General features: G+C 48.3%; 1 protein-coding gene across 5 annotated transcripts in view; it reads right to left on the bottom strand.

Annotated features, from left to right (window-relative positions):
• AFF2 (ALF transcription elongation factor 2) overlaps positions 1 to 27,997 on the bottom strand; it is a gene marked incomplete at both ends in the record, with an annotated part of 417,693 nt that overhangs the window by 148,036 nt on the left and 241,660 nt on the right. For all 5 annotated transcript variants that reach the window (XM_084259153.1, XM_084259155.1, XM_084259154.1 and 2 more), the window contains one exon: positions 4,504 to 4,548. In XM_084259153.1, coding sequence (XP_084115279.1) covers positions 4,504 to 4,548 — 45 coding nt within the window. The remainder of the gene's footprint in view (positions 1 to 4,503; positions 4,549 to 27,997) is intronic.

The raw sequence follows: 27,997 nt of genomic DNA, 5'->3' as shown, positions 1-27,997 counted from the left end.
AAATAGAATTGCCGTAATTTAGCAATGAGTAAACACAGATCATGCTGTAATCAAAAAGAGATGCCCATGTCAGTTTTACCAACCTGATCCATATGGCAGGCAGAGATCCGTAAGATGATACAGTTTATCAAATCAAGTTCCCTAAATCCTAGCTCGCAAATTCAGCATCCCTCATAAACAGTGAATTACCCTTACAGATGTTTGCCTATGAAATTATCAACTACTGAAGGTACTTGGCTCGGAAACACAATCTGTTCACCATCAAATCTACGAGAAGCACTAGATCTGCATTTTTGACTCTAGAAAGGACTTAATTGATAGTTTGTTGATATTTTTAAGTAAATTCTTGCTGGGAACAAATAAATCATACTGCTGGAGCACGAATCATCATTGAACATCCATCCTTAGCTAGCAGCATTGAGTGTATGTTGCTCTCCTTGGTTGAACTCTTCCAGAAATGATTACTCTAGGACCCATAAAACCCCATGGAGCTCAGAAAAGAAGCTGCTGCCGCTGCCCAGATTATTACATTGGAGCAGCTGAGAAGTCCCTCACATGACAGATGAATTGTAACTGCAAGACGCCATCACCGGGGCCAGCGTTGTTATTATTTTTCATTTCTGTTTGGACTCGAAAGAGGAACTGGTGCACTGATGAGAGCAGGTACCCAGGCTGGGCTGCACTGCAGAGATGACTGCCTTTAAGGTTCTGATTGGCGACATTCATAATAAGCAATAATATACGTGACAGGCAGCACAGACACCGCTTGTTTGTGGGAGAAGAGCAGTTTGGCCAAAAGGGGGTGGAGGCTGGTAAAGTCCGGTTTGAAAAATGCCTTGAAAATTACTTCAGCATAATTGAATTTGTACAAAGGAAGGAAGCAACAGAAACTAAAATGAACTGTTAGACGGGGCATTCATCATAAACTAGACTGGAGCTTGCAAAATTAGGAGAGACTCATGGAGGCCTGTAGGGAGCAGAAGGCTGGAGAATATGGCGGCTGCCAGAGGCCTGGTGGCCACTGACTTCATCTCCATGAGTCTCACGCTTTCCTAATTCTATAAAGTGTGACTGGTAACACAGTCTTTTAGGGGTCTTGTGAAGATTAAATGACATAATGTGCTTCAGGGCTATGCCCGGCACAAAATAGTGCTTTGTTACAGCTATTATTTTATTATTTGAAATGAGAATTGAGACTATTAAAAAAAATGGCAGGCAGAAAGCAGGCTCTCCTCAGCCTGCTCCACTGGCGCTGCTCTGCTGGTGCTCTTAGGGGCTAGAAGCATGTCAGCCCGCATCTGACGCCATGTCTTTTAAACCCAGACATAGGTTTGCAGTAGGGGGGTGAGCAGAGGTAGAGCAAAGCCCAGGCCGAACTGTTTCTACTTCGGTGCTACCCTAGTCTGTCTGGGCCTCAACTCCCTGAAATGAGAAGAGACTCTAAGAGAATGAGGTCCAGGCACTCTGGGAGGTGGTCACAGGCTGTGGGGGAAATCAGGTCTCCACAGCGCATCAAATCAGCGTGCTGGGGTGTGGTGGCACGCGCAGGGGCATGAGGGCAGGAAGCCAAGCCCTGAGACCAGAGACACGGCCTCGCGTGTGTTATGAGAAGCACTGCTCTGAAGGGGAACTGAGCCCGTTATTAGACAAATGGGGAGAGGAACTGACAACAAAAGCCAACTGGTTTGCATTTGAACCTCGTTTTGAGAAAAGGGGCCGAGATAAAATGTATCAGGCAAATGTGTTTCCACTGCCTGGGGCCTAAGGAACGGACAGTGGGGAGAGTTAAGAGTTAACCGTGGCTCATAAAGGAAGTGTGCCCCAATGTGAGATGAAGGGGGTTTGCCCGCATTTGCCTGCCAGGCTCTAGAGGGGAAGCCTGGGAGGCGGGACTGGGAGGTGGGAAAGTCTGTGGGCGGTGGTGGGGGTATGTGTGTGTCAGCAAATAGACCGAGGTTTCCCATTCCATGTGCAAACAATGAGCCCACTTTAAAGACTCCTTCACTGCTGGTGGGTGCAGGGGTGGAGGGGTGGGTGATTGGCCCCCACCGCTGAGCTGCTGAGACTGGCCAACATGCAGCTAGCACTGCAGGAACGCCCCGAGCAACTGACTGGAGGCCGCTCTTTCTTCCAGCCCCAGGCTACAAGGCCTTCCTCCCAAATCGCTCCACTTGGTGGGGGAGAAAAGATGAACTTGCACTTGACTCTGCTTACTTTGAAAAGTAGTGAGGGGGGCAGAGGGAGGAGGGGAGAAAGGGAATGATGACCCCCCAAACCCTGCACGGTGGAGGCAGATGGGCAACAGGTGACAAACTACGAGGAAGAGGAATGCATGATAACGTGTCCTGCCCTGAACACACAGCCTGTGAAAACGTAAGAATGAGTCTTGAAAGTTGGAATAGAAACTTCACAAAGCTTAATTTTATTCTAGGCATGGGGAATGAAACATGTCGTTCTTCAATAAAGGAAAGCCCATTCATTAATGATGTTGTTGGGGAAAAAAAGAGGAATTCTATACAATCTATAGCCCTTCAAAAAAAAAAAAAAAGACATTTCCCTAGATTCTCTTTCAAGAACAACAGAAGGACTTTTGTTACTTTCTCAAAGGGTGCTATCTTTATGAGCTTATTAAGGCAACCTGCTTCTTTTCTTTCCCCGTTGAAGTGACATTCTGCTGTTTCTCTAAGTGGCTTCTCCAGCAGACTAGAGTCGCCAGCCTCTGACAGGTGCTCGCCCTGCTCCCCTCGCCTAGTCACTGTGAGAGCCACATAGGCCCCAGGGCAGGCTGCTCTTAAGTCGAGAATTCTGATTGTGCCAATTAGGTGGGGGTTTTGAAATGGGTCTGGCATTCCTTTGGGAGTTAAGAAAAGACCCCTGATGTCGTGGGGAAAACAACACGGCTGTAGAGACCAGAGGAAGGGGTTTCTTGAAGGAAGGTGCCACCGCGCACGCAAGGATCTGGTGGATTTGGTCAACTTCCACCCAACGGGAAGCAGCGAGCAGCGGGGTTCCCAGGGTGCATCGCACTTGTGCATTTCACCACAGCTGCCCCTGCCTGTCCGCCCTCACCCTGGACCCCAGACAGAGAGGCCCGGGAGGCTGCTGGCTTCTTCTAAAAGCAGCCAGACCGCCTGAGTCCGAGGGCCCAAGTCTGTTCACGGGACTGGACTCAGCCTTTCAGACGCCACAGCCGCGTCCTAGGTTGAGACAGGCGCGTGGCTACGCACACGGGGGCGGTCAGGCGGCCAGTGTGCAGGTGGGAAACAGCCTTCTGCTCCTTAGGATTCCCTGGCTGCATGCTCGCAGGGTGGGAGCTTCTACAAGGGTCTCTCCAGCAGGAGGCTCAGGGGAAGTTGGGTGACTCTGGAGAGTGAGGAAAGGGGGTGCGGAATGTTCACTGGCACGTAGGTTGCTTTCTCTCCCCCGTGGAAAGCCTGCCTGGATTTCTCATCGTTCATCACACGACAAACAGGCATTTATATACACTTGGCAGCTTAGAAGGGCATTAGGTATCATTGTCTTCATTTACAGACAGGAAGGGAAATTCAGAAAGAGGAAGTCATCTGTCCACATCACGGGCGTGACAAATGGGAGAGCCGGGACTGGCATTCACGCCTACGCTTCATTCTTCACATCAAGTCACTTACGACGGGGATGCTTCCTGAGGAACGAGCCGTCTGGCAATGGCGTCGTGGTGCCAAAGTACTTCTCCAAAGAGTACTGCTCCCTTTTGCTGGCACAGCAAAGCCAGAAGGGCATCGTGGAAGAAGAGCTGGGTCTTCCTCGACCTCTTATCGCTCCTGCAGTGTCTGTGTGGGGTGCAGGAGCCGCAGGAGGCCGTCGTAGATGCTGTCCACCTTGACAGGAATGTCACCTTGCTGACAGCCAGCACCCGGACATGCATTTTTCTGGCTTGACTTTAATTTTTCCTTTTGGCTTCACCATTCACTTGGGGAGAGTTTATGCCCATTTTTGACAACTCCACACTGCCTGCATGCCTTTCCCACGCCTGCGTGCACTCTTTCTGGGACGCTTCCTGTAACTCGCTGTCATTGTCCAGTATCTCCTCCTCACCTCCCCTCCACCCGCCCACATCTCATCCCCTCATGACAGGGCCACCATCTCCACACCCGAGTGCCAGCGGCCATGTCACAGGAGGCCAAAAAGCTGACTTGAGAGCCCTGAGAGCAAGAGGCCCAGGTTTACAGTAGGATGCTTGCAAGGGAAAGTTTCCTTAAAAAGGGGGTGAGTCTCTGTCGAGACCTCAAGAGAAAGGTCCAGAAAGATGCAACAATGGGACAGAAGTTCAGTGAGGTTCGAGCAGCTTCACTGGAGATAGGGAGACAACAGGTAGGAACTAAGATACAGGCAGAAGGACCCAGAACTAGAAGGCAAGGCTTTCCCGTCACAACAGACAGAAACAGAACAGTGACTACTTTCAGCAGCTTCAGCAGATAGAAGACTTCATTAGTAAAAAGCACAGAAATAAACATTTAAACTCACCCGCAAGATTTCTTCAACACAGCTTGGATCACTGGGAAGGCTTACCTAAAACAAAATAAACCAAAAAAAAAATTCAACAATCTGGTTTTTCTCCCAGAAACTGATTGCATAATGGCTTACTCTGTAAGAAAAGTGGTAAAGAAGGTAAATTTTGCACTCAATATGGGTTGTTTCCTCAGTACACAAAGCTCTCACTATCTGCAAATGGCCAGTTTTGCTTTCCTTTCATGAGGCAGTAAGACCACAGTGGAAGGTGTAGCTCGAATGAGTCATCTGTCACTGATTTGCTGAGGGCCACTGACTCATCCTCCCCCATCGCTCTGGACTTCACTTTGCTCTTCTATCCACAGAGGGGGCTCCACTTCCGGATCTCTCAGACTTCTCTGCCGTCCTGACATTGCCTAGTGTATTATTGACAATCACAGATTTTGAAAAGATGAGACCTATTTGAAAGGCGTGCACGATTAAATGAAGTTCTGTGTGAACTTGGGAGGCCAATCAGTGATCCACAGCTCTTACTCAGAACACCGAGGCTAGCTAACCTCCAGTGCAGACTGCACGCTTGCCTCGGAGCCCCGAATGTCACAAATACAAAGTGAATGCTGTGAGCATCTTGCCCAGTGTGACATCTTCCCGATCAATCAGAACTCACGCAACCAGCGGGACCACGCTGAGCACTTACTCCATGTCCCACACGTGCCCTTTCTTCCAGGGCACCAGAATCAGTGAGAACCGGAAACAAGAGGCCAGCCACGGAGCAGTCCAGGACACGGTGCTGGGGAGCAGGCCAGCCATCTGGGAAAAGGGCTGCTGAGTGTGACGTCGCCTTGCCAGATAGAGGCCGCCACCTCCCCAACGCTCCTAACTCTGTCCTTCACACCTTCACCTTCTGCAGAATTGTAATTTGCTCGCTTCCACCCCAGTTCTGCCAAAGAGAACATTTGGTCGCTTTAATTCACAGCCTTGGCAGGTGAAAGGCCAGTCCTGTGAGACCCGCATGGCCACACAGGGTGCATGCTCCGGGCTTCCCGCAAGGGCAACTAAGTCCTCACCCCTGGTTAATCCAATAGATTGAGTAGGCAGAGAAGCTGCATTTGGGAAAGTGAGGAATAGACGATGGCACCTTAAAACATTCTTGCTGGAAACATCAGCAAATCACAAATTGCTGTAAGTCACTACTGTGCTCCATAGAATCCAGCTGGTACTCATTGAGTCCCTTACTGTTGTGTACAAGCTCCAGGGAGCATAAGACCCCTCGTAATGAGGGGCTCATCCATCTGCCTTAGGCTGTGTGGCTCCAGTTTATACTGTTACCCCGGGGGAATTAGAGTCCCCTTGCACCCTCAGAAATGACCCAGTTGGGATGAAAAATCATACAGTCACCCAAAGAGAGCAGACAGTAATAGTTTTCATCAGAACACCAAAAAAAAGTGTGACCGTGGGGTAGTAAACACAAATACATGCATATAAATAGCAGAGCACTCTGCCGGCCATGCGGAATGATGCCATGCAGTAGCATCGAGTCTATCTCATTAATTAAAAAACAACATCCATCAGCATTCCAAGAACACCGACACTCTAACATCAGGGGGAAAGGACAGGAGAAGACAGGCTGAGAACCTGAGATCCGACAGGGAAGCACAGGCGGCTGGGCCTGCACAGTCCCTCCTTCCCTCCTCCTCCTCCTGCCCTTCATCATCCACTCAGCACATGCGTCTGGAGAACAACGCCAGGGCCACCAGGCTTGCGCTAGCCACACACAGAATGGGGAGCGCAAGGAGGGGGAAGGGGAGATGAACAATCCCATAGGTCACGCGTGGGCATCACTGATGTCAGGACACCAAGCATGGACGCTCCCTCGTCCCGCAGGCCCCAAGGTTCTCTGCGCAAATAAGTGCGGGCGCGCTGCAGCTGGGAGCGCCACGGGGCAAGTGAAAGGCCCCAGACACGTCTGTGATGCCTTTCAACCAGCATGGCCCTGACTTTTTTTTTTTTTTTTTTGTGGGACCCTCGCCAGCGGCCGGGGAACGAACCGACGCTGCAGAGGCTGCGGGCAGCCCCGCAGCCCAGCGCTCCACCGCTGCGCCACCAGGGGAGGCCCGGCCCTGACTTTCTTGACCGCTCACTTCTTGGCTTTGTCAATTTTGTGATTCCCTATTAGCAACTACTGCCAGTTATCAGTCATGCTAATTCCACAGAGTGACCGTCTGCGGGCGTACGCTGGGCGGTGCTGGCCCAGCCGCCATGGGGATTACAGAACTCAAGTGAGTATTCTTTACCATGGGAAAAAAAAAAAAAGCTCGTCCCATTATTCGCTGCCCCAGCAATTGTATTTGCAAGAGAATTCTTGAACTCTGAGCAAATGCCTTCCCCTGACACAAAGGTCAAATGATTGCAGCAAAGACTTAAAGCTTCCAGATCATCATTACCTTGCATGGGCGCGGGCTGCCTGCGCTACGCGCGCACACACACTCTCCGCTCTCCTGGAGAGGTTTCTGTTCTCCCTTCCCCGCACACACACATCCGTGTGAATGTCTCCACGAAAGAGGAAAAGAATTTAGCCGCCAGAACATTTGCCCCGAGTCAAAAGTTGGGTGGGAGAGCTGGCCCTGCCACTCGAGAACAGGATGGAGTCGTCGCCCTTCGGGGTCCCACCTTTCTCAAAGGTAAAATTAAATTGAATCAAAAAAAATAGCGATGATAATCATAACACCCGCTCCCCTGAAATCTCACCGGCTTCCCGCGAGCCGAGGACAAGGTCAGTAACGTGATGTATAACCCGCAAAGCCCCCCGTGAGTCAGGCTCCTGCCCTGCGTCCTGGTCTCCTCACAGCTCTACTCATGATTAAGCCCAGCCTTCTCGTCTTTCCAAGGTAAGATCTGACTCACTCTCGCCAACTGCAAATATCGCCTCTCCACTTGGTATTATAAATATCCACTTCCTTATGGGGGACATGCTGTCAAAACAGAAAGAGTTGTGGGCTCTGGGGCTTTGCAGCAAATCTAATGCTGCCTTGTTGGGGTGCACAGCACACAGCACTGAGAAACAGCCCACAGACGCGGGCAGTCAAATGAACGTGCGTCCACACGGAGGGGTCTGATTTTTTTTTTTTTTCCTTTTTAGAAAACACTGGGACCGGCATTCACGTGGAGTCTCATCCCGCAAACTCAGCTAGTCCTGGCCCACAGCTGTTTTCACCGTAAGACAAACTACTGGAGCCTCAACGTCTGCCCTGCAAGTGCCTTTTAATTAACCAGCCGCCCTTCCTCCGTGCCTAGCACGGTGCCAGGTTGGGGGGCGGAGGGCGGCGGCTCCAAATACCTCTGAGGCTTGGCCTCTTTCTCTGGAAGTTAAATGTCTGGATGGGATGGGAAAACAAACAATTAGAGACCCACTGGGACATACATTGTAAGGTGGTCGTGACAAGGGTAATAGGATCGCATTCATTCGCCTGCCCGTCCGCCTATTCATCAGTTCTCCCATTTATTTCTTTAGACAGCAAATCCTGATTGAGTTCACACTGGGCTCAGGATGATGCCAGGGGGGAGGATTTAAAGACACTGAGGACAGCGTAATTTCTGCCTTCAAGACTCCACGCAACTTGGGGAGACAAACAGTGACACGGGAGACAGACAATATCAAACAGGAGGTGTGTCTGGGGGCCAGGGAAGGGTACCTACCGGGCTCACGGACACGGCCAGGTCCGACAGAAGCTCCCAGCTGCCGAGGTCGCCACTGTAGTCCCCACTCCAGAAGGGAGTGAGAGGCCACGGATCTGCCATGGCCGAGAAGTGGCGGGGCCACCTGAGGTCAGTTCGGTCTCTGAGCCCCCCGCGGTCACTGTGCACCAGGGAGGAAGCTGGGGCTTCGGCCTGAATTTTGCCCAGTTTCTCTCTCTCTCTCTCTCTTCTCTCTCTCTCTCTCTCTCTCTCTCTGTCACACACACACACACACACACACACACACACACATACACACCCCCCTCTCGCAGTAATTCTGGACAGGTGTGAAAGGGGTGACACTGGGATTAGAACTGCCGCCCCACGAGGCGCCAAGCTGCCGCTGACTGCCGGAGCCACCTTCTCCTCTCTTTTAATCCACTCTTGAGTATTCACATAGTCCACAAAGCGCAAGTTAGCCACTCAGCGCCGCGGCGTCCTCTCCATCCCCCCTCCGCCCCCTCCTCCTGGAAGCAGAGAGCAGGCTGCACGGCGGCGGAGGAGGCTGTGCTCTCACTCCTGGCCCCAGATGACCCTCTCGTGCTGGGCGCGGGGATGTGGTCCTCCGGCCCGGGCGGCAGGCGCACTCAGGGCAGCTGGAGAGGGCACCAAGAGCCCTGGCAAGTGCCTGCCCTCTCTGCCTGTGACAGTGTGGCCGCCACCCCATGTAGCCACAGAGAGACCACGCGGATCATCTGCCCGGTGATAAATCCAGATCTTAGGAAATAATCAGGGTACCTTTAAATCATCAAATATTCAATTAACTGCAGCAACAATAAATGAATTGCATAGGATGTTTTAATCATTCGGGAATTAATCAGTTTGGAGCATACTTCTTGGCGATTAGGGTAATACAAGATATCAAAAATACCCTGATTGTGGCATTGAGAGACAGAAGCAGCAGCTAGTGCTAACCGAAAACACGGAGATTAATGTAAAACATTAAAAGAAGAAGAATCGTCACGTGGCTAAGCCGGGGCACCTCCAGCGTGCCTCTCAGTACGTTATTAAGGGATGGCAAGAAAGAGAGGTCATCTCCCCCCCCAAACGCAGCCTGAGCTTGTCTCACACCGCCTGGCAATCACAGCCCCCCAGTGGTAGGCATATTCCACCTTGACAAAGACTTCATCAAGGAAAACTTGAAGAGCGAAATCCTAAATGGCAGCCGGTGCCAATGGGGCTGGGAGACAGCCACGTCAGACGCCACGGGATGGGCCTCTTCAGCAAGATCCAGCCCAGACACCTGGGGCTTCCACTTGTATTTTCACCAACAACTCGCCACGTGTATCCCCTCGACTGCTGGCCGGTGCCCGGGACACGGCTTTGCTAATAACAACAAGGAAACCCAGGCTGTGATACTGGACCCCCCAAGTGAATGTCTCATCTTTTTAAAATGTTGACTTTCCCTTGCTGGTCATTTGTAAAAGTGAGGGGGCAGCAGCCTCTGACGTTCTTATTTGCAGGTATCTGGGGCTCCCTTTCTCTCCCCGGCCAGCCAGGGAGCTCCAGATTTCCAAGTCAGAAATCTACAAACCTGCTCACTCGAGGATCCTGCTGTGCCTTTTCCCAGCCTCACCGTAACCTGGCCCTATTCTCCCTATTCTACTTTGTATTCATGAGGCTGTGATTAAACGGGAACAGTTAATATTACATAAGCTGCAGACAGAAGTCCTCAGGTAATAGAACTTTAATCAAAACAAAAAAGATCTCACAACAGTTGCGTCTACAGCCAACTGCCTCACCTTCACATTGCATTTTAATGCAGCTTCAGTCCTGCATGTCCGCAGCGTTGGTGTTTATTTAAAAATACTGCTTCTGGCCAATTTTAAAGGCAGTCACATTGCCAAAATGCTGCATGTAAAACAAGTTAATACCCACCATTCCCTCTAAGAAAGGAAAGGAAAAAAGTCAAGTATGGAAAGTGACCCTTCCTCTAGAATCTCACGCGGAACTCAAACTAAAAAGAGAGAAACAAGAACCCGATTTTAATTATTTGAGCAAAGCGGAGATCATTTACTGTCGTTGGGGCGCCAAGTGGGTTGAGAGAAGGCGCATGATCTCTGAATGTGGAGAGACTTCATTTCACTCCCAGCTCTGCTACTAACTTGCGCTGTGAACTCGGGCAAGCCTCAAACTCTGAGCCTCTGTCTCCCCATCTGCCAAAGGGGAATAAAAAGCCCACTTCTATGATGGCTGAGAGGCTGAGATGAAGTGAGGTCCATGAAGGTGCTTGAACCGGGTAGCGGGTGCCTGGGCACCCTTCTAGTCCAAGTTCCTGGGAAGGCCTGTGCAAAGGCGTCTGCACCCTGAGTCATGGGACCACCGAGATGGTTTGGTCACCTTGGAAATCAGTCCCCATCACATCCTGTTGGTGTCTGTCATTATTAAGTGCTGCAAGGCGCCTCAGGCTGCTGCTCCATCTGGTGGCTTTTATGAAAGGTGAAGGGGGGGGGCTGGAGATGGGACTTGAGAGGCGTAAGAGGAGGGAGGGAGACAGGAAGTGGGGGCGTTGGGGGGAGGAGGGCGGGCAATGCGTTCATTACGAGCCATCTCCTCACTGATTGCATTAGGCATGGGCAGCAGCGAATGCAGATGCGGAAGGGCCGTCATCAGCTGAGAGCACCTAATGGCAGATGGAATTTCAAGTGAAGAGTGCTTAATTCAGTGGGCTCTGAATAGCCATTAGCTCACTGTTCGTTTATTTGGTCTAATAACTAGTTTCCATGGAAAAGTGAGCTATATGGGGGGGGGGCTTAGTCTTAAAGGAAAAACAGGGTACACATCTGGAAATCTTCCCCTAAGAAACCAAGGGCCAGCCTGGAGTTGCCTGGTGCTCCAAAGTGCCAAGGATGCCCGGCTTCTGGTCACCAGGGCTGGGCAGCGAGGTCATCTGGCCACTGCTGCTGTCCAAACCTGTGCTGAAGCTGTGCCGGCTGTGGGCCAGGTCTCTCGGGGCCAGATTCACATCCTCTCCAGTCTTGGCACCAAATGCATCAATTCTGCTGCTCAGACTCGGGCTGCATCCTCCTACTTCTCTTTGCCAGCCTCCCAGATGCCCAATGTCGTGCTTTTCTGGGTGTGTGTATGCTAGGGGTGCCTGTCCTACAGCCCATGCACCTTCAAGCCCTCATCCCTGGCTTCGAGTCTTCAGGGCCCAGGGGACCCTGCTTCTGTCATGTTCACGGTCTCATCCTAAAACCAAGGGGCATGTAAGAGTCGAGGCCCGACGCCACTCGATCCTTCCTCGCTGCATGCCCGTCCCTGTCAAAGGCCGGCTGGTGGGCAGGCCCCTGATCTCTTCCTAGTCAAAGAGGATGCTGTCCAAATTGGACAGAAGTAAGCAATTTCACACTCTCTCGGCAGCCACTCTGGACAGGCCAACGTGCACGGTCTCCGTGTGTACAGAAGGCACACAAGGAAACAAGTTTACTTTTGCCCTGCGTCAACTCAGGAGTAGACGCGAGAGTTCGGAGCTTCCGCACGCGCCTGACGCTCCGGGGCCGCGGCCGGCGCGCCGAGGAGCACAACCGCCGTCCCTCTTTCAGGGACCCGTGGCCTTAAGGGGTGAAAAGAAAAGCACGCTGACAAGTGCGAGAACAGCCGCAGGTGCCAGCTCTCACACTCATCAGCTATGTGACTGGGAACAATCACCTCCCGACTCGCCGGCCCGTGTTAGCAGCTCTCAGCCCCAGCAGCGCGACGGCCGGGAAGGCATGGAGAAGGCCAGCTTCTACTTTGGTCAAGGAAGGGCCTACCAGAGAGCGTCCAGGAGGTGAGAAAGAAAGGGATATAGCATCTGTGAGTAAAGGACATTTTCTTTGCAATGTAGGGCAGTTGGCAACTTATGCCAATGTCAACACCCCCCCCCCCACACACACAAGCCATTGTTCTTATATTTACCATTTGGCCTCAGAGTAACAGCACCTGCACCTCGTACTGGTAGCCAGGTGAGACGCGCTCCTTTGATTCTACGATTTTATCCACCTATTTTATATTTTATTCTGCATAGTAAACCACTTTTAATGTTCAATTCTCTCTCTCTGTGCGCATGAATTATTTTCTCTGTGGATTACTGATGTAAACTGTGAAAATCCCAAGTCCATCCCCTCTGTCTCCGCCGACACTCTTTAAATGCCTGGGGAAGCAGACCAACTTTCATGCTGAGCAATGCAGCCATGATGGAGGAGGAGACCCCTTTGCAGCAAGGCCTATTCAGCATGCGTGTGCCATAGGCCTCAGCTGTGAAACTTCTTTCACACCTTGTACATCTGTAGGGTGAAGAAAATGTCAGGCTTTTCTGCCCTCCCGCCATCAGGACAGATGATGGATCCTGGCGGTCCTGAATGCATGCCTGATGGCGGGCACCTGGAGTAGGGTGTGGGCCTCGGTAGATGGGATTCACCCGGGCTAAGACTGGGCTTTTAAGGTTGGCGTCATGGGGACGCCAGCAGAAGCCAAGAAGCCGAGAACGAACAGAAGCCGGGAGAGAAGCAGAGAAGGCTGGAGAGCCTAGATAGAGTGAAGACTTGCTGGGGGCTGGGAGGCCTGCCAGCCTCCCGCCCCCCCAGCACCCCTGCCTGCTGTGTACCTGGTAATCCCAATAAAAGACCTGCAAAAAACCACTGAGGACTCTGACTCCTCCTTTACCCGGTCTGCATGGGATCCTAGAAAACCTGCACTGTGTCCATTCCTGCCATTACAACATCCCAAAGTGAAAGTGAGGCAAAGAGCTTTTGCAGTCCCTTTTGCTACGGGTCCACATTCCACAGAGCAGAGCGCCTTGCCCACCAGATGTCATGTGCTCCGAAGCAAGCATGAGTTCTTCGGATTGGCAAGGGAGGCCAGAAGAAAAGTGGGCAAATGTGCCAAGAAGGAAGCGACCAGTCACTAAGATAAGGATGCAGAACTGGCTACCAGCTTTGACGAGACCCAAGCCACTGGCAACCTGGTCAGACTGTTTCGGTGGGAGGATGAGGTTGCCAAGCTGGCAGAGCACTTTGCCATGACAGAGGGGGAGGGGCAGAAACAGGGTGAAGAAAGAATTCCTATTGTGAAAGGGAGCAGAGAAAGGAGGTGATAGGAAATGGTGGTGTGGGGGTCAAGGTTATTTGTTTGTCTTTTAAGAGGGATGATAGTAAAGCATATTTGTATACCAGCAGGCGTAGCTCAGTGGAGAAGGAGAAAGAGTTGCAGAAGAGAAAGTGGATGATTGCAAAAGCAAAGTCCTTGAGGAAGAGAGTGGATCAGGACACAATTGGAGAGGAGGGCCTGAAATAGGGGCCCAGACACTTCTGGACACTTCTTCCATTGTAACAAGAGGGAAGGCAGAGTGCCTAGGTACATAAGCAGTTGGGCTGGAGAAATTCAAGACGAGAAGATGAGTTGGTGCTTATCTGATTCTATTTTTCTCTGTGAAGTAGGGAGCAAGGTCATCAGCTGAGAAGGGTGGAAAATGGTTCTTGGAAATGGAGGGGAAAGCGAAGGAGGGAGATCGTTATCTTGGAGAACAAGAACATGGATTTGATCGGGGAATATAATAGAACTATCTGGCAATGTTTAAGGAAGAGAAAAAGAGTTAGTACAGTGAAACACATAAGGACGTGCTCTCAACCCCCGAGTATGGAGTATGCAGAGAAGGCACAAGGAGGCTGGGGGGTTGGGGGAAGGAGAGAGAGCTGGAGGCCCAGCAGCTCTGGCAATTTAGCAAGAGGTGACACTTTGCACCTCGCTATTAGCTACTGTCCTTTCCAACACTGATGAGCTAATTACACAGTTCCTGGTTCTCCAACTGCTCTAATCTATGAGTCTTCGTTGGTAATAGAATAAACAGAGAGCCCAGGAGCAGGAGTAATGATTCTCTGGGATCCCACAGTGGTGCAGCCCATAACATTGCCCCGAGGCCACATGAAATTAAGCACAGGGCCAAATATGGCCCCAGGGGTTAAGGAGCTCCTCTCTGGGGCTAAATGAATTCAGTTTTGTCTCTAGGGAAACAGACAACCTAAACAACCCAGTCCTCCAGAGGGAGATCTTTCCTATATAACACTGCAAGGCATTTCCAAATTGTTTAAAGAAGTATTTAAATCGCTTAAATATTTTGTATTTAAACACACATTTTACACTTACTATATTTTTGTTAGCAGAAAGCATTTTAAAATATGATTTACCTTTTATAATACATCTTGAATTGGCAAGTTCTTTAAAGCATTTATGGACTAAAGATACAAGGACCTGGGGGCCTCCCTGGTGGTGCAGGGGTTGAAGACACAGGGCTATCAAGCTATCTGCAGCCACTGCAGCACGAGTTTGATCCCTGGCCCTGGAGCTGACCCACATGGCGCAGGGGACCTCTCCTGTGTCACCTGCTGCTCCCCTCAGCAGTGGATTTCAGTACATCCGCCTGTTTTGTTCCCCACTCTGTCTCTGGTGAATCCTCTCCCCCCACACACACACCCCTCTGGTCTATACCCTAGTTCCTCCACACAAAAATAAATCTTAAAGAAATACAAGGACTTATGGGGGGGGGTGGCGGGGTAGGAAAGGAACTGGAGTTCAGCTTTTTCTGGTAGTTTCTGAAGACATAGCCAAACCCATATCATGAGGTTTCAAATGCTGTAACCCTATTTACATAAGGACCTCTTCTCAAATCTGAATCTTTGGCTCTTATTTTTGAAAAATCTTTTAAAAAACAATCCCTCATCCTAAAGAAACAAGCACAGTCTCCTAAATACATAGCCCATGATTTAAATGTCTGTTTGAAAAGGAGAAACCCACATTTGTTTGATTTTCTTCTAGCGAAGTTTCCCTTACAGCAATGTGAGTGGAACAGACTTTATAAGTTGTACCCCTACGTGCCCTCAATAAAAATGTGACAACAGAATACACTTGCTAGAAAGTGGCTCCACTTCCAGTGTAACCTCCAACGAACTTGGCACCTTCTCGACTCTCTAAACCCTGCACTTAGGATTGTCTTAATTGCCAGTGGATGACACTGTGATTCCGCAGAAACAGCCACAACTACTCCTTCTCTGACAGTGACGAGCCTAAAGAACAAGCCACGCGCATGGGAACCGAGTCCTCGCCAGCTCCCCTATTATTTATAACTCTAATTAAAACACTTTTATCTATTAATGCCAAGTGACACTGCTAAATATATTCAGGGAAATTCACATTTTTTTCTATACTTCTAAAATCTCTTAGATCTGCCCCCACTTACACTGTGGTTTAACTGCTCACTGAAATGAAACGATAGCTAAGAATAACTCTCTTCCATTAGATTTATAAATCTCATTAATTAATTCTACATCTCCAATGGTGTAGAGCCCAAACTCAAATGCAAGATCTAATTAAAGAGAAGTTAAAAAAAATGTTAAGAAACAACACTGAGATTGAAACACAGAAGTAACTGTTTAGCCTCAAATTAATGAGGCGCTATGCTAAGCAAGCATGTCCATTAATCCCTAATGAGGATTTTAAACACATTAAAACTTCCTAATACAAAATGTTTGCCTTCCTTTTATCCAATAACAAATAAGCCAATAATTTTCTGGCTCTAAATGACACTATTAACTGTCACGGCATGTTTTATTTGACAAACCCTCCATTCAAATACTGTAAAACCAATTAATTTGCCTGCTGTGAAATGTGTTTCTTGATAGCTTTTATGTGATTTTTTTTTCTTCTCAAAGAAATGTAAATAGGAGGTCAATGTAGGTGCCCGATTTTGCTTAAAAAAAAATATGCCCCTTAGCTTGAGGTTGTCTACCCTTTTTGCAATTCAAATGAATTGAAAGACAACCTCCATTTTCAGGTCACAATCTCCAACTGGCCTCCTGATAAGTAAACTCTGTCAGAGTAATAGTTTGATTACCATAAGGATGGGCTCATATTTGAGAAGGGAGAATTGGCCAAAGTACTGTTTGGCTCCATTATAAATAATGATTCCCAACCATGGCCCTTATCCCTCCTGCTCTGCTAAGCAACCTGGCATTGTTACCCAACTCCCCGCCACCCTTGAGCATGCACATGTGTGCCCGGGAAATCGTTCTTTAAAATTGGAGTTTGTTCCTGATGCTTTTATTTGAAAACACCACAATGGGTTACACTTTTTGGTTGGCAGAAAAATCGATAGCACAAATACAAGAAGTTCCTATTTCTTAAACTTCCCCTGGGCCTTACTTAGTATCTCCACTTAACTTGAGAGATGGCCCCAGCGTTTATGGGACACTCCGAAATTCTTGGCTCACAGAAGGACACGGCACTTTTCCAGAAAAATCACTCTGCAAACACAGACCCTTGACACAGTACGTGTCATAAAGAAGGCGTGTGAGGCGTTAAGTGTGGGGCCTCGAGCTCACTGCATCATCAGCTACAGAGCAGAATGAGTGATGCGCGGCCTGCAGGGGTATGCGGAGCCCAGCGGTGAAGGCAAAGGGCAAAGAGTGGACAGCCTCTGAAAGGCACCGCTGACCCGCGCTCATTTCACATCCCCGGGAAACCATGATTACTTATTTCTTGGCTGTGAACGTATACAGGAGAAACAGACACTCCACATGTGTTTATAATTCCAGGATGGTCACCAGACATTACTGATACAAATCAAATACACTCAGCAAATAACCTTCTACTCCTCCTGACTGCAGTCAGTGTTAGGGTGCCTGCACACTTGGATTCTGGAAAGGCTGCTCATGTTAAGGAATCGCCCCAAATGGAAAACATACACTGCCTCCCCACTATCACAGTACTCTGTGCTCAGCATCATGGGAAATTCAGCAGATGATGAAGAATAAATGTCCCAATTTGTGTGGTGATCCTGGTACTAAAAAGCCACATGGCACTGACAATAACCATAATCAGAAGTCGCCGAAGAAGGAGCGGTCGTGGATTTGGATGATCACGTAAAGTTTATTTGGATCAAGAAATAAGGCAATGCAATTTATAATATCGGCATATCATAGAAAAAAATATTGCTCTTAACTTTGAACAGCAGAAAAGATTCAGATAGGTAGTGGCCCTGGCACTGTGTGACGCCTGGCAAGTCAGTTTCTGCAGCTATCAAAGGGCTGGAACCTCATCTCCAAAACGACTCCAATCTGTTCAAACAAGCCTGTGGCCGAAAGCAAATGCATTTCAAAACTCCAACTTGTGTGCGCCACTGATCATCTCTAATTAGTAGAAGTCTCCAATCCAAATTTGAAATCTATAAACTTCATAGGTACAGAGCCTGCAGGATCCGTAGCCGTAAACATGTCAAGTCAGTCCAGCAAATATTTTCAAAATGGGAACAGACAACATGCTTTAGAATTTCAGGGAAAGCATTCAAATGTGGACAGATCAAAAAAAAATTAATATCAGGGAGACAACAATGACAATTACGTGTCATTTTCAAAAATAACGTGTTGGCCCCAAAGCCAAAGTGCTTCAATCATGCGAGAGCTCCTGGTTGAATCAGAGGCGGCTGCTAATCTATACTTGGCTAAGTTAGTAAACTTGAAGCCAAAGCATGTACGCATGACACGGTTTGAAAGGATTATTTTGAAAAGTCCCATAATAGTGCCTCGATTTCTCCTTTTTTAATCAAGATTTGGGAATGGACTGAGGCCCTCAGACATCAACAGTGCTTGTGAACTTTTCAACTGTCAGACCAGACAGATTTTTATCTTATGCGAATCAACCTAAAGCCTCAAAGGTGCGGTGCCAGAGCAGGAATCCATTTCACTAGACAGTCACTGAAATTATAATTCAAAGTTCAACTTACTTTCGCCTTTTCTCTGGCAATACTTTTGGCAGCCTAGGGCAGAAAGTCAAAACCTGGTTTCCAATGGAGACTGCTTCTAGTGGTTTCTAAATGTTGGCAGCAAGAATTCCTTCTTGTCAAAGAGATCAGCAGATGCTGGCTTTCATTAATTTACTTTCAGTGACTGCTGTTCACTCTTAGGAAGCCTTTCTTTACCTAAGGATGTTGACGGCTGCTGGACCCCATCAGAAACAGACCCGAGGAGACACTGATATATTAGGAGAAGGGGAGATTCCCTCCAGTGGCCTTCACAGACGCCACAACTTCCATTTATTCTCACTGATGCCATGAGCACAGAAAGCAAGATTTGCGGTGAAGACATACAGGTGGAATCTATAAAAGCTCCCAACTCAAGGTAAATAAATTCACCAATATATATTACACTGTGAAGTGTTGTTTGACGATCTTTAGAAACTTCATTCAAATGGATTACCCTAAAGAAGGGGACTTTTAAAATCCAAAATAATGTACTAATTTAAATGATGCAATGACTAATACTTAGAGTGCATTTAATTAAGTACCCAAAAGGCTCTGGGGCTGAGAGCGCACTGTAAACTAAAATTTATTATGATCACACAAATCTTGAAATTACCTTGTCTACCATTTAGGAATACCTATAAAATACATTTCATTAATTTGTCACTGTTTTGCCTTTGTTTTACAATCCTGAACATTAGCAAACCATGACACCTTATTAGGACGCTACAAAGTTTTTAAGCATGTCACATCTATTCTGTGATGATAAGCTTTCCAATTAACATTTTTAAGATTCTCAGTTTCTTTCTATACATGAAAACTCAACCCCGTGTGCAATCTCCTAAACTCTTGACATGAAGGTATTCGCTCCTTAATTCAAGACTCTAAGAATAGCACCCAGATGGCCTATGAAAACAAAAGGAACAGGGCATTTATATAAGGATGCAATTCTGAGCATCTCCTGCTATTGTTGCCATACAGGGTGAGGGGGGTGGGGCAGACAGGATAGGAAAAGACTGCAACCCACTCCCTTGACCCCATACCATTTGTTCAACCCCGTGAAGTAAGCAAAGAGACAAAATGGGTTTCATTTCAAAGATGAAAAAAGGGAGACTTGAGAAGATTCTACGACTTGCCTGAGGTGTCATGGCGACCTAGGATGACGATTACACAGTGCTTCCTCTGCTACCTCATGTTGCTGGCCTGCAAACCATTCACACTTCCCACGAAAGCCTTAGAAATTCAGGGGCCAAGTTCATGAACTGCAACGAGGATTCCCCTCTAAAGTGAGAGGATGCTGTTCTGTGAGAGGGGAAATATTTTGATGACAATTTCCAAACTCTTGACATAAAAGGCAAAAAACAGAGATGGTCTAAAGGGGACTTCCAGAATGGTGTGTTGGGCCTGAGAGAAGAGCATCCTTGAGGAATTGCTACATTAGTGGTCCCGATTCTATGCCTTGAAGAGCAGCTGCTATTGTCGCTGGAAGACCAGCTCTTTCCTCCATCCAGGCCTCCAAAGTTGAGGACTCAAGTTCAACATGGAGGTCGGCATGTTGCTACTCCAGTTTGTGACTCCTTCTTTAGCATTTGTTTCTTGGCTACTATACACCCAAATGAAGGCAATTCCTGCAACTTCATTGGCCACACAAATAGGCCATGAAGACTGTGCTCCTATGACTTCCACTGCCTACTGATGATCTGAATGGTGAATCTGTGGTGAAAGGAGTTTGCTGGTGCCGTGGCCAGGCTGTCATGAAGAAGGCCATTTCCTCCCTCAACACAGCTTCCCTTCTCTTTCATTTCTCCATTTAAAGAATGGAGGGAAAGCCAAAAGAGCTGGCAGGGGCAAGCATTCCATCCTCATAAATGTGGTTACTTGGAATCAGATGCGGACTCTGAGAAAGGCTTGCTCTTGGCAGCTCTCACCATGATACCCTAAATCTGGTGAGGACAAGAAGGACCAGGCAATATATCACTCCATGTGTCACATACAAGACAGGTTCATTCTCAGTGGAATACCTTCACCTCACAGACACTCCTGACAGAAAAGATGTCCTGACAATTATATACTCCAACCTTCTAACATGCGGCCTAATTTAAAGATGAGAACAAATGAAGTGTAGACAGGAAAATAATATTCCCAGGTCACACAGTCCTATGAATGGACAAACCGGAACTCAGCTGTGGTCTACCTGACTGAAAAGGCCAAGTTTTCATAGTCACATGCTATAACAACAGCTTACATCATTCCCATGACAGCGAACTCATTACTTCATGATTCCATTCAATTCAATTTAATTCATTTTAATTTAATTAAGCAACTCAAGAATCTCTCACCGAGTTTCCTCCACTGGAAGATGGAATAGATCTAGCTACACAGACTTGTGTGCATTACATTGGGAAGAGAGGGGAAGAAAGCTGTGCCCCATGTACCCACTGACAAGAGTCCAAATGTACCATTTCTTCAAAAAAAAAAAAAAATGTTAGTGTCACCACTAACACCACATGTTAGTGTCATGTGGTGCTTGGAAAAAGTGAGAAGGCAGTGTGAGCACAAGAACAGAAAATCCATAAAAGGGAGGCCAAGTCTGGTACCTTTTTGATGTTCTTGCTCTCAGTCACTTGGCCATGGAGGCCCTGCCCTCCCGACCCTCAATACCTGCTGCCATCAGAAGTCACAATCAAGGCCTGCTAGAGCCAGGTGTGCAGAGCAATAGGCTGCTGTTCCTACTTAGACTTTGGCTACAGAGCAAGAGGAGGCTGGCCTGCAAGTGGGAGCCATGGCCGCTGTCTTGGCCGCCATCGCGCTGGGCTCAGTCAAAACACCAGAACCAATCAAAGCAGAGACATGAAGACGCACACAGCTAGCAGCTGAATACACCCATTTTGTAAATTTTGATTTAAATGCAGAAAATAATAGCACTTGTTAATTTCTGCAAAGACTGGCATTTCCACCACTACCTCCTTTCTAAAGGTGTTTATTCCAAAAGTGAAAGCCGGCAGCCTGAGTGGTATTTCTAAAAGTTTAGGCAATTTTCCTGTCTCCTCCCTTTCTTTTCCTTGTCTGCCGGTTTTACCAATGCAATCCCAATATCCAGCCCTTAAATGGAAGAGTTGCACCAAAGGGGAAACAAACCACTTCCATGGGGTTCCCAAAGTAAGCTCAGAGGTGTATCCCACCCCTAAACCATGGTCTGATAGCGTCCGCAGGTCTAGTCCATTTAGACTCACTGGCAGCTGCCTTTGCGGCACCGGGAATGGTATATGCAGACACTACGCCCCCGGGCATGGTTCTCTTCATAATTATCTTCATAGCTGAACGCCTGAAGTAGACGGAACTAAAGGCATACTGTGTATAAACAGAACAGCAGATATTGGCCCACATCAAAACTGCATGTCAACAGAACCTTTTGTTGTGAAGCTCTTGGGCCCAAATGATTATATGAAAGACTTGAACACAGGGCCCAGGCCTGTCCTTTATCTTCCTTCATCCCTATAACAATACTGTGATGACAGGCACCATCAGTTCAGAGATGACGAAGGTGAGGTTCAGAGGTTAAATGATTTTCCTAAGGTCCCGTAGTTAATACGTGATAAAGCCAAGATAGAGATCTGTGTGTGTGTGACATCAACACGTGTTCTAAAGCACCATATTTTATCAAAACATAAGGTGTGCAGTGGCTCCATTAAAAATATGACTCGTGTTACATTATTTTCACCTTGTAAGACTCCTCTGTTGTGCCAATATAACATAATGCAGTGAGTGTGAAAATACAAGTTGCTGTTCAATAAGCCCAATTTTGCTCATTGTTCTGAGGAGCAGAAGGTTATAGATACCTACATCTGTAGGATAAACAAGATATCATGGTTATTTCTTTGCCTTTGTCAGCATTACGACCGATATAATCACTGCAAATTAATCCATACAGAATATAATGTAGAGCTCATTGGGTGATTTTAGAGATCTCAAAGAGAAACTGATTAAAATAACCAGGAGGGGATTTGGTGCCATTTTTCTCTGTATATAACAAATTAAATCAAACTGGAAGGTAAGATTATGTTGAGCCTGTTAAATAAAGGCAAGTAATTGAGGAGTGAAAGTTTAAAAAAGATGGAATTGACCTGCTATGCACTTCTGTATTTGAAATGTCAGTGATTCTCTCTGCACATGCAAGCTATGTATGTGCCAGCGCACACAGGCAAAATCTGTATTGGCCCTCGATTGATAATCTACTGGTGAGATGAGTCCTCCTTAAGGCATTTCAAAGCTCATTTTTTAAAGGCTGCATTTTTTATGAGTTTCCTCTAATGGAATGCAGGTTGGTTTGTTCTAGTTAGTTCTACTCAGAGGAAACTTGTTTTATCCAGGATTATCATTTCCCGTGCTTTAAAAGTGAGTGGACCTCATGGTCCCGTCCTGTTTAAAATGCTCGTTTGACCTTGGATCATGGCAAAACTGACCTGACAAAGAGTTTCACTAGCTAGTGAACGAGCATAGGAACTTATATTTCCATCTCTGTGTTCGGAGCTATAGATCAGGCAGTGAGTAAATTTTATAATGGACGTGCCTAATTCTACCATCAATAGAGAGGAAAATCTTTAACAACGCATGGTTTGCCGTGGAGAGAGCGCCCATGGGAAAGCAACCTCCTGCCACTGAGGTCAGGAGATCGTCGTTCGATTCTTTTCTCCAGCTCTCTCCCAGGTGCTTTACCTATGAAATGTAAAGGCCTGAGGGGCAGCTATCCCAGATTTTGCAGAGCTCCCGAAGACTGTGACTGGGGGTCAAATGAGGCAATTACACCAATAATCAATAAGACTGAGATTAAATGATTTTATAATAATCTACAAGTGATTGCTTTTAGGAGGATGTGCTTTTGTCTAGAACATTCAGGAAGGGTTGGAGTATCCATCCTTCTTCATTCTGTTCAGGCAAGTTCTGATAGCCTCGAATACTTCAGTGGAAGCATGCCTCCCATTTACTCTGGTAGTTGGAAGCCACTTTTGATGAAATTTCCTTTATCTAGCCATGTGTCTTTGGCAAATCGCCTCTGTTCTCTGGGCCAAAGTGTTCTCACAGTGAAAGAAGGGATCTATTTCTTTGCATGGTCTCGAGGACTTGGGAGCTGACATAATTAGGATTCTTAAGCCTCGTGGGGTTTATGTTGATAAAATCATCTTTAGCCATAACCAGCATTTCTGTGCTAATTCAGGGGACATCGATTTTGTTGCAGTGCTAGTCTGACCAGCTAGTGGGATGACGGACGGCGCCACGGCAAGCTCAATCCTACCCTTTAGCTGCCTCGGTTTTCCCATTCGTTTTCTGGGGGCTAGATAAGGATTACAGGGCTAGATTCTTAATTGGCTAAGATAAAGCATGCGCACATATTTTCTAAATCTGACAGAGTGCACCTCGACAGGCAATACGTTCTCAGGATACCCTTTAAAGAATTAGAAACCCAACAAGGAGCATTCCAAGAGAAGACAGAAAATAATACTCTCCAGCCACCAGGGTGGGAACCACACCATCAGAGCCACTAGATTCACAAAGAAAGAAACACCCCTCAGGAGCATCATCGCTGTCTCCGGAACAAATCCAAGTGGGGGTCCTTTAGCTCAGGCTCTTTTGTAAATCTGCAGTCCGTTGTCTACATGGGCACGATAATCCGGGCAAACAGAGCGGGCACACCAGCAAGGCTGCAGGGATGCTCAATTGTTTTCACGGACTCAGAAAACAGAGTAAACAGAACAGCTTAAAAGCCTGAAACGGATGGAAATCAGGTTTTGAAACCCCAACTGGGGACCAGTCGAGGCGTTCCCTCAGAGAGGCCCTTGCGAGCCACCAGCCCCCGCGAGCCCAGCCAGGGCAGGGCTGCGAGAGCTCAGAACGGCGACAAAGAGGACTCATTACCATGCGGAGCGCAGCAGCCTTCACATGTGATGAGAGCGTGCCTGCCCGACAGGCTGGGCCTGGGGAAATTGCAAAATACGACCACCCAAGCATAGACAAGAGGTTGGCGGGGATGGGGAGGAAGGTGGGGCAGGTCTGTGCAGAGAATGCTGGCTGAGCCCCCAGCCCACAGCCACGGCCCCTTGGACTGGCCGCCGCACAGATTTTATACGAACAGGGATCTGCGCAGACACAGGTCTTGACAAGTGGCTCAGTGGAAGCGCTAAAAACAGAAAACTTAATGGAGGGCCAGCACGCATGCTTCATTTTTATTGCATTAGGCACTTTTATACATAATTCCACACGCTTTAGAGAGAGAAGGAAACCAATTGCCTCCCGGGGATGCTTCTGACAAAAGATAAACCGTCCCTGAAGTCCCTCGCCCTCCACCCCCAGTGATTTTTCCAGGCTGCCTAGACCTTCAGGATGGCTGCCGGCGCTGCGCTTGGCTGGACAGCGACGTCCACTCGCAGGCCCCGTGGCCACACGCTAAGAAGGCGTCCATTAGCACCTGGAAGCTGGAAATGAACAAGGCAGCCTGAACTAAAATGCGCACTGTCTTCTTCCAGGAAATGTGCCACTTGATCTTTAAAGGTGTTGGCTACAGTTCGAGAAGGACGAGGTAACTGAGAAAGGGAGTTTGCAAATTCCTCTGCTCAGATCAATACAACACCCCAGCCTGGGAGTCTCTTTATCGATGACAGTCTCTTTCATTGTGGTGATTAGAGAGTCAACATCTTTTAATCGCCTTCCACATGACAACTACACGTACCTGCATCTCTGTGATTTACAGCAATTGACACAGTGTTAAAAATCGGTGATTATGAGGTTGGCTTTTGGGTGTTACTGATTTTCTGCTCTATTTCAACCCAATAGCAAGTAATGCACATTAGGCCATTGTGGTAAATGTTGAGACAAGCCGGCTAAAGGAAATCTGAATTCGATTTTGACACTGCAATGCTAGCGGATCGGAATGACAGTGAACACCCTCAGTGCAAACTTTCCATTTTCCGACTCTCCAACCAGATGCCTATTTCCAGCTTCCTAACTACTGGCCGGGGTGGCCCATCCACGAGACACTGCTGCTAGTGGGAGTTTTTTCCTTGCAAATGACACCCATGGATGAAACTCAGACACAGTTCAGCATGGGGTGATCATGAAACTGCCTTTGCCTGTCTACAAATTAAATATTATGTCTCAAGGAGGGAACTTGAACTTGGACTGCACACACACACACACACACACACACGCACGCACTGCACAGCACAATGTTGATAGTTGTCCTAAAATTGAGTCTGGAAAAGTGGAATAACTTTTTAGACCTTTCCCAAGCACTGCACGAATTTTGCAGAGACCACCCTAAAAAAGTGAAAGAAGCTAATTTTAGCCAACTGCTGTGATTGGGCGCCTTGTGTCATTCCTCCATCCCTTTCTTTCATTCATTTGTTCAGCCAACCTTTGTGGACAGTAACCACCTCAGGAACACGCACCAGGTGCAGGAGTCTGCCTGTGGGAGGCCAGACTCCCGCTTCCTGGCCCCTCAAGCCCACTACTCCTTCCATCTCAGTCCAGGCCCGCCACAGCCCAATGCTGGAGGGACCCCCAAGGTCCATGCCACGGGCCCTGGTGTGACTGGTCACTGTCACAGGCTGAAGCGTGTGTCTTCATAGGTTCATGCAGCGATCATGACGCTGGCCCGCTCAGCTACCAGGTGATGGGCGGCGTTGGCAGACGTCATCAAGTTAGCATGAGCTTTGACATGTGGCCTCCTCCCGTACTACAAGTGTCCTTATCAGAGGGAAAATGGATGCAGATGAGTACAGAGGGAGGAAGTGTGAGGACATAAAGACATGACCGTCTAAAAGGCAAGGAGAGGCCTGGTGCACATTTGACTTGTAGCCCTTAGGAGGCAGCAAGTTCTAGCCTCCAGGCAACACTTCCGTGAGGGTGAAGCCATGCGGTCTGTGGTACCTGGTTACAGAATGCAGTTGAGTGGCCCAGTTGGTGGGTATGACAACCTGTGCCACAAGGCAGATGACAGAAAATGACAGAAGGGAGGCATGAACAGTACCCAGTGGCAGGGGACGGAGGTAATGCGTGGGGGTGAGGGGTGAAAGCAACAGCACCGCAGGCTTAATTTCCCATATTTATAGATTAAAATGACGACAATAGAAATAATAACCACAATAACAATAATTATAATAATGATGCAAATTATAGCCACATTTACTAAGTACTTAATATGCGTGAGGCACAATGCTAAATGCCCCACAAGGATTATCTCATTTAATCCTCACAGCAATCCTGTGAGTTCTAGCATTTTCCTTGCCCAACACTGGACACCTGGCAGGCCACAGTCTGGGTCTGGAGCAGGTAAATTCTGTGCCCAGCATCAGAGAGACTAGGCCCACACTGGCGCAAGTCCCCTGCCCCTAGCCTCAGTGCTCCCTGAACGGGTTCTCGCACATCGCTGACAGACTGGTTGGTCTGATGCATGGTCCACTTTCCCTTCAGGCTTTGGGCTCGCCAGCCAGTGCTAATGAAGTTTTCACAGCTGACCTGTCTTCCTTCCAGGGAAGGTGTGGCATGTGAAGGTCCCCCTGTGAGAGCCCATTCCCTAGAGCAATGGGCTCGCAGAGCACACAGTGAGTAGATGTGCCTGGCTGGGAGGGCCACGGCGCGGCGGGCACGCGGCACGTGCAGCCCAGGAGGCCCGCCTGCTGCTCCCCCGGCCCGGGTGCCACCAGCCCGTGCACCGCGTGCACTCTTCCGCTCTTGCGCTGCTCCGAGCAGCAAATGTGTACTTGGCTCTGAATCCTCATTTTTAAATTGACCAACTGTGTTTTGAAACTAACAGATGGTGGTGACAATAAGAGAAACCTATGGTGATACTGACCAGATCATCCCAAACAAAAAAGTAGCCTTTGTCATCTCAGATGCGTGTCTCAGAGAGAGAGAGAGAGAGAGAGAGAGAGAGAGAGAGAGAGAGAGAGAGAGAAAGAGAGAGAGACTTGAGCATATTTGCATTTGTAATTCTTCCCAACCTCATTTAGTTATCAAATACCTAAAATGGGAGTTCCTTGACGTGATACATTTTCGTCCAATCACAGCTCCTCTATGAAGCGGGCAGCTCGTTAGTTGCTAAGACATGGAATCTATGTGGGTTTGTCACCTGGGACCCATGAATGCATTTAAGGGGATCTAAATTAATTCCCAAATGGGTGTTGGGGTGTGTGTGTGTGTGTGTGTGCGCGCGCGCACGTGTGCTTTGTGCATTTCTGGCAAGGGGATCTACCATGTACATCAAACTTTTCAAAATACCCACAATATATCAAAGGTTAAGAACTTCTGGTTTGTGGGGATGGCGGCGGATTATCTGAAATGAGCTTGGTCTTGAGAAACAGAGGGCATGTCCACAGCACAGCTCCCATGGAACGAGATGTGCGCTGCGCGCCTGATCCCCACACACAGGTGACGTCAGCGTTTATCAGACTTGTCTTCCTGCCAGGAAGCTCCCACCAGGGCCTCGCGCCAAGCCAGCAGGTGAAATGACACTGCCCTGCATGAAGAGCTCGCTGAGCAGAGAGGTGAAGAGCAAATAGTGTAGCAGGGCCCCATTTTGGTCCCATTGATATAAACCAGCAGAATGTCCCAGGAATCACCTAACTTTCACCTCCCTGGCTGCATCTTAGCCTGGAAGTGGCATCAATATCCTGACATGGTCCAGATAAATGACATTCTCAAGTCATATGGGTGGCGGAGAAAGACAGTAATAAAAGCCCCGAGTGAAAGCTAATCTGGCCAGGCAAGGGAGCCGTCAGCGAAAAGATGAGTGGAGCCAGCCCCGCGCACTAGTTTGTGTGTGACTGTGCCTAAGTGCGTGTGTGTGTATGCCTGCGTGTGTGTGGGGGGTGTGTTTGCGTGCGCACACGCGTGCGCCCCTGGCCGCGCTCCTCTGGAGGAGGGAGGGGCTGGGAAGGCCCAGCAGAAGCCAGAGCAAAAACAGCTGAATTCAGTCAAAGACCTGATTGTTTCCCAAATGTATATGCT

The sequence above is a fragment of the Talpa europaea genome (genome assembly GCF_964194135.1).
Source record: "Talpa europaea genome assembly, chromosome: X".
NCBI classification, from domain to species: Eukaryota; Metazoa; Chordata; class Mammalia; order Eulipotyphla; family Talpidae; genus Talpa; species Talpa europaea.
Note: the sequence above shows the minus strand (reverse complement) of the source record. Positions and strands in the feature narration are given on the sequence as shown.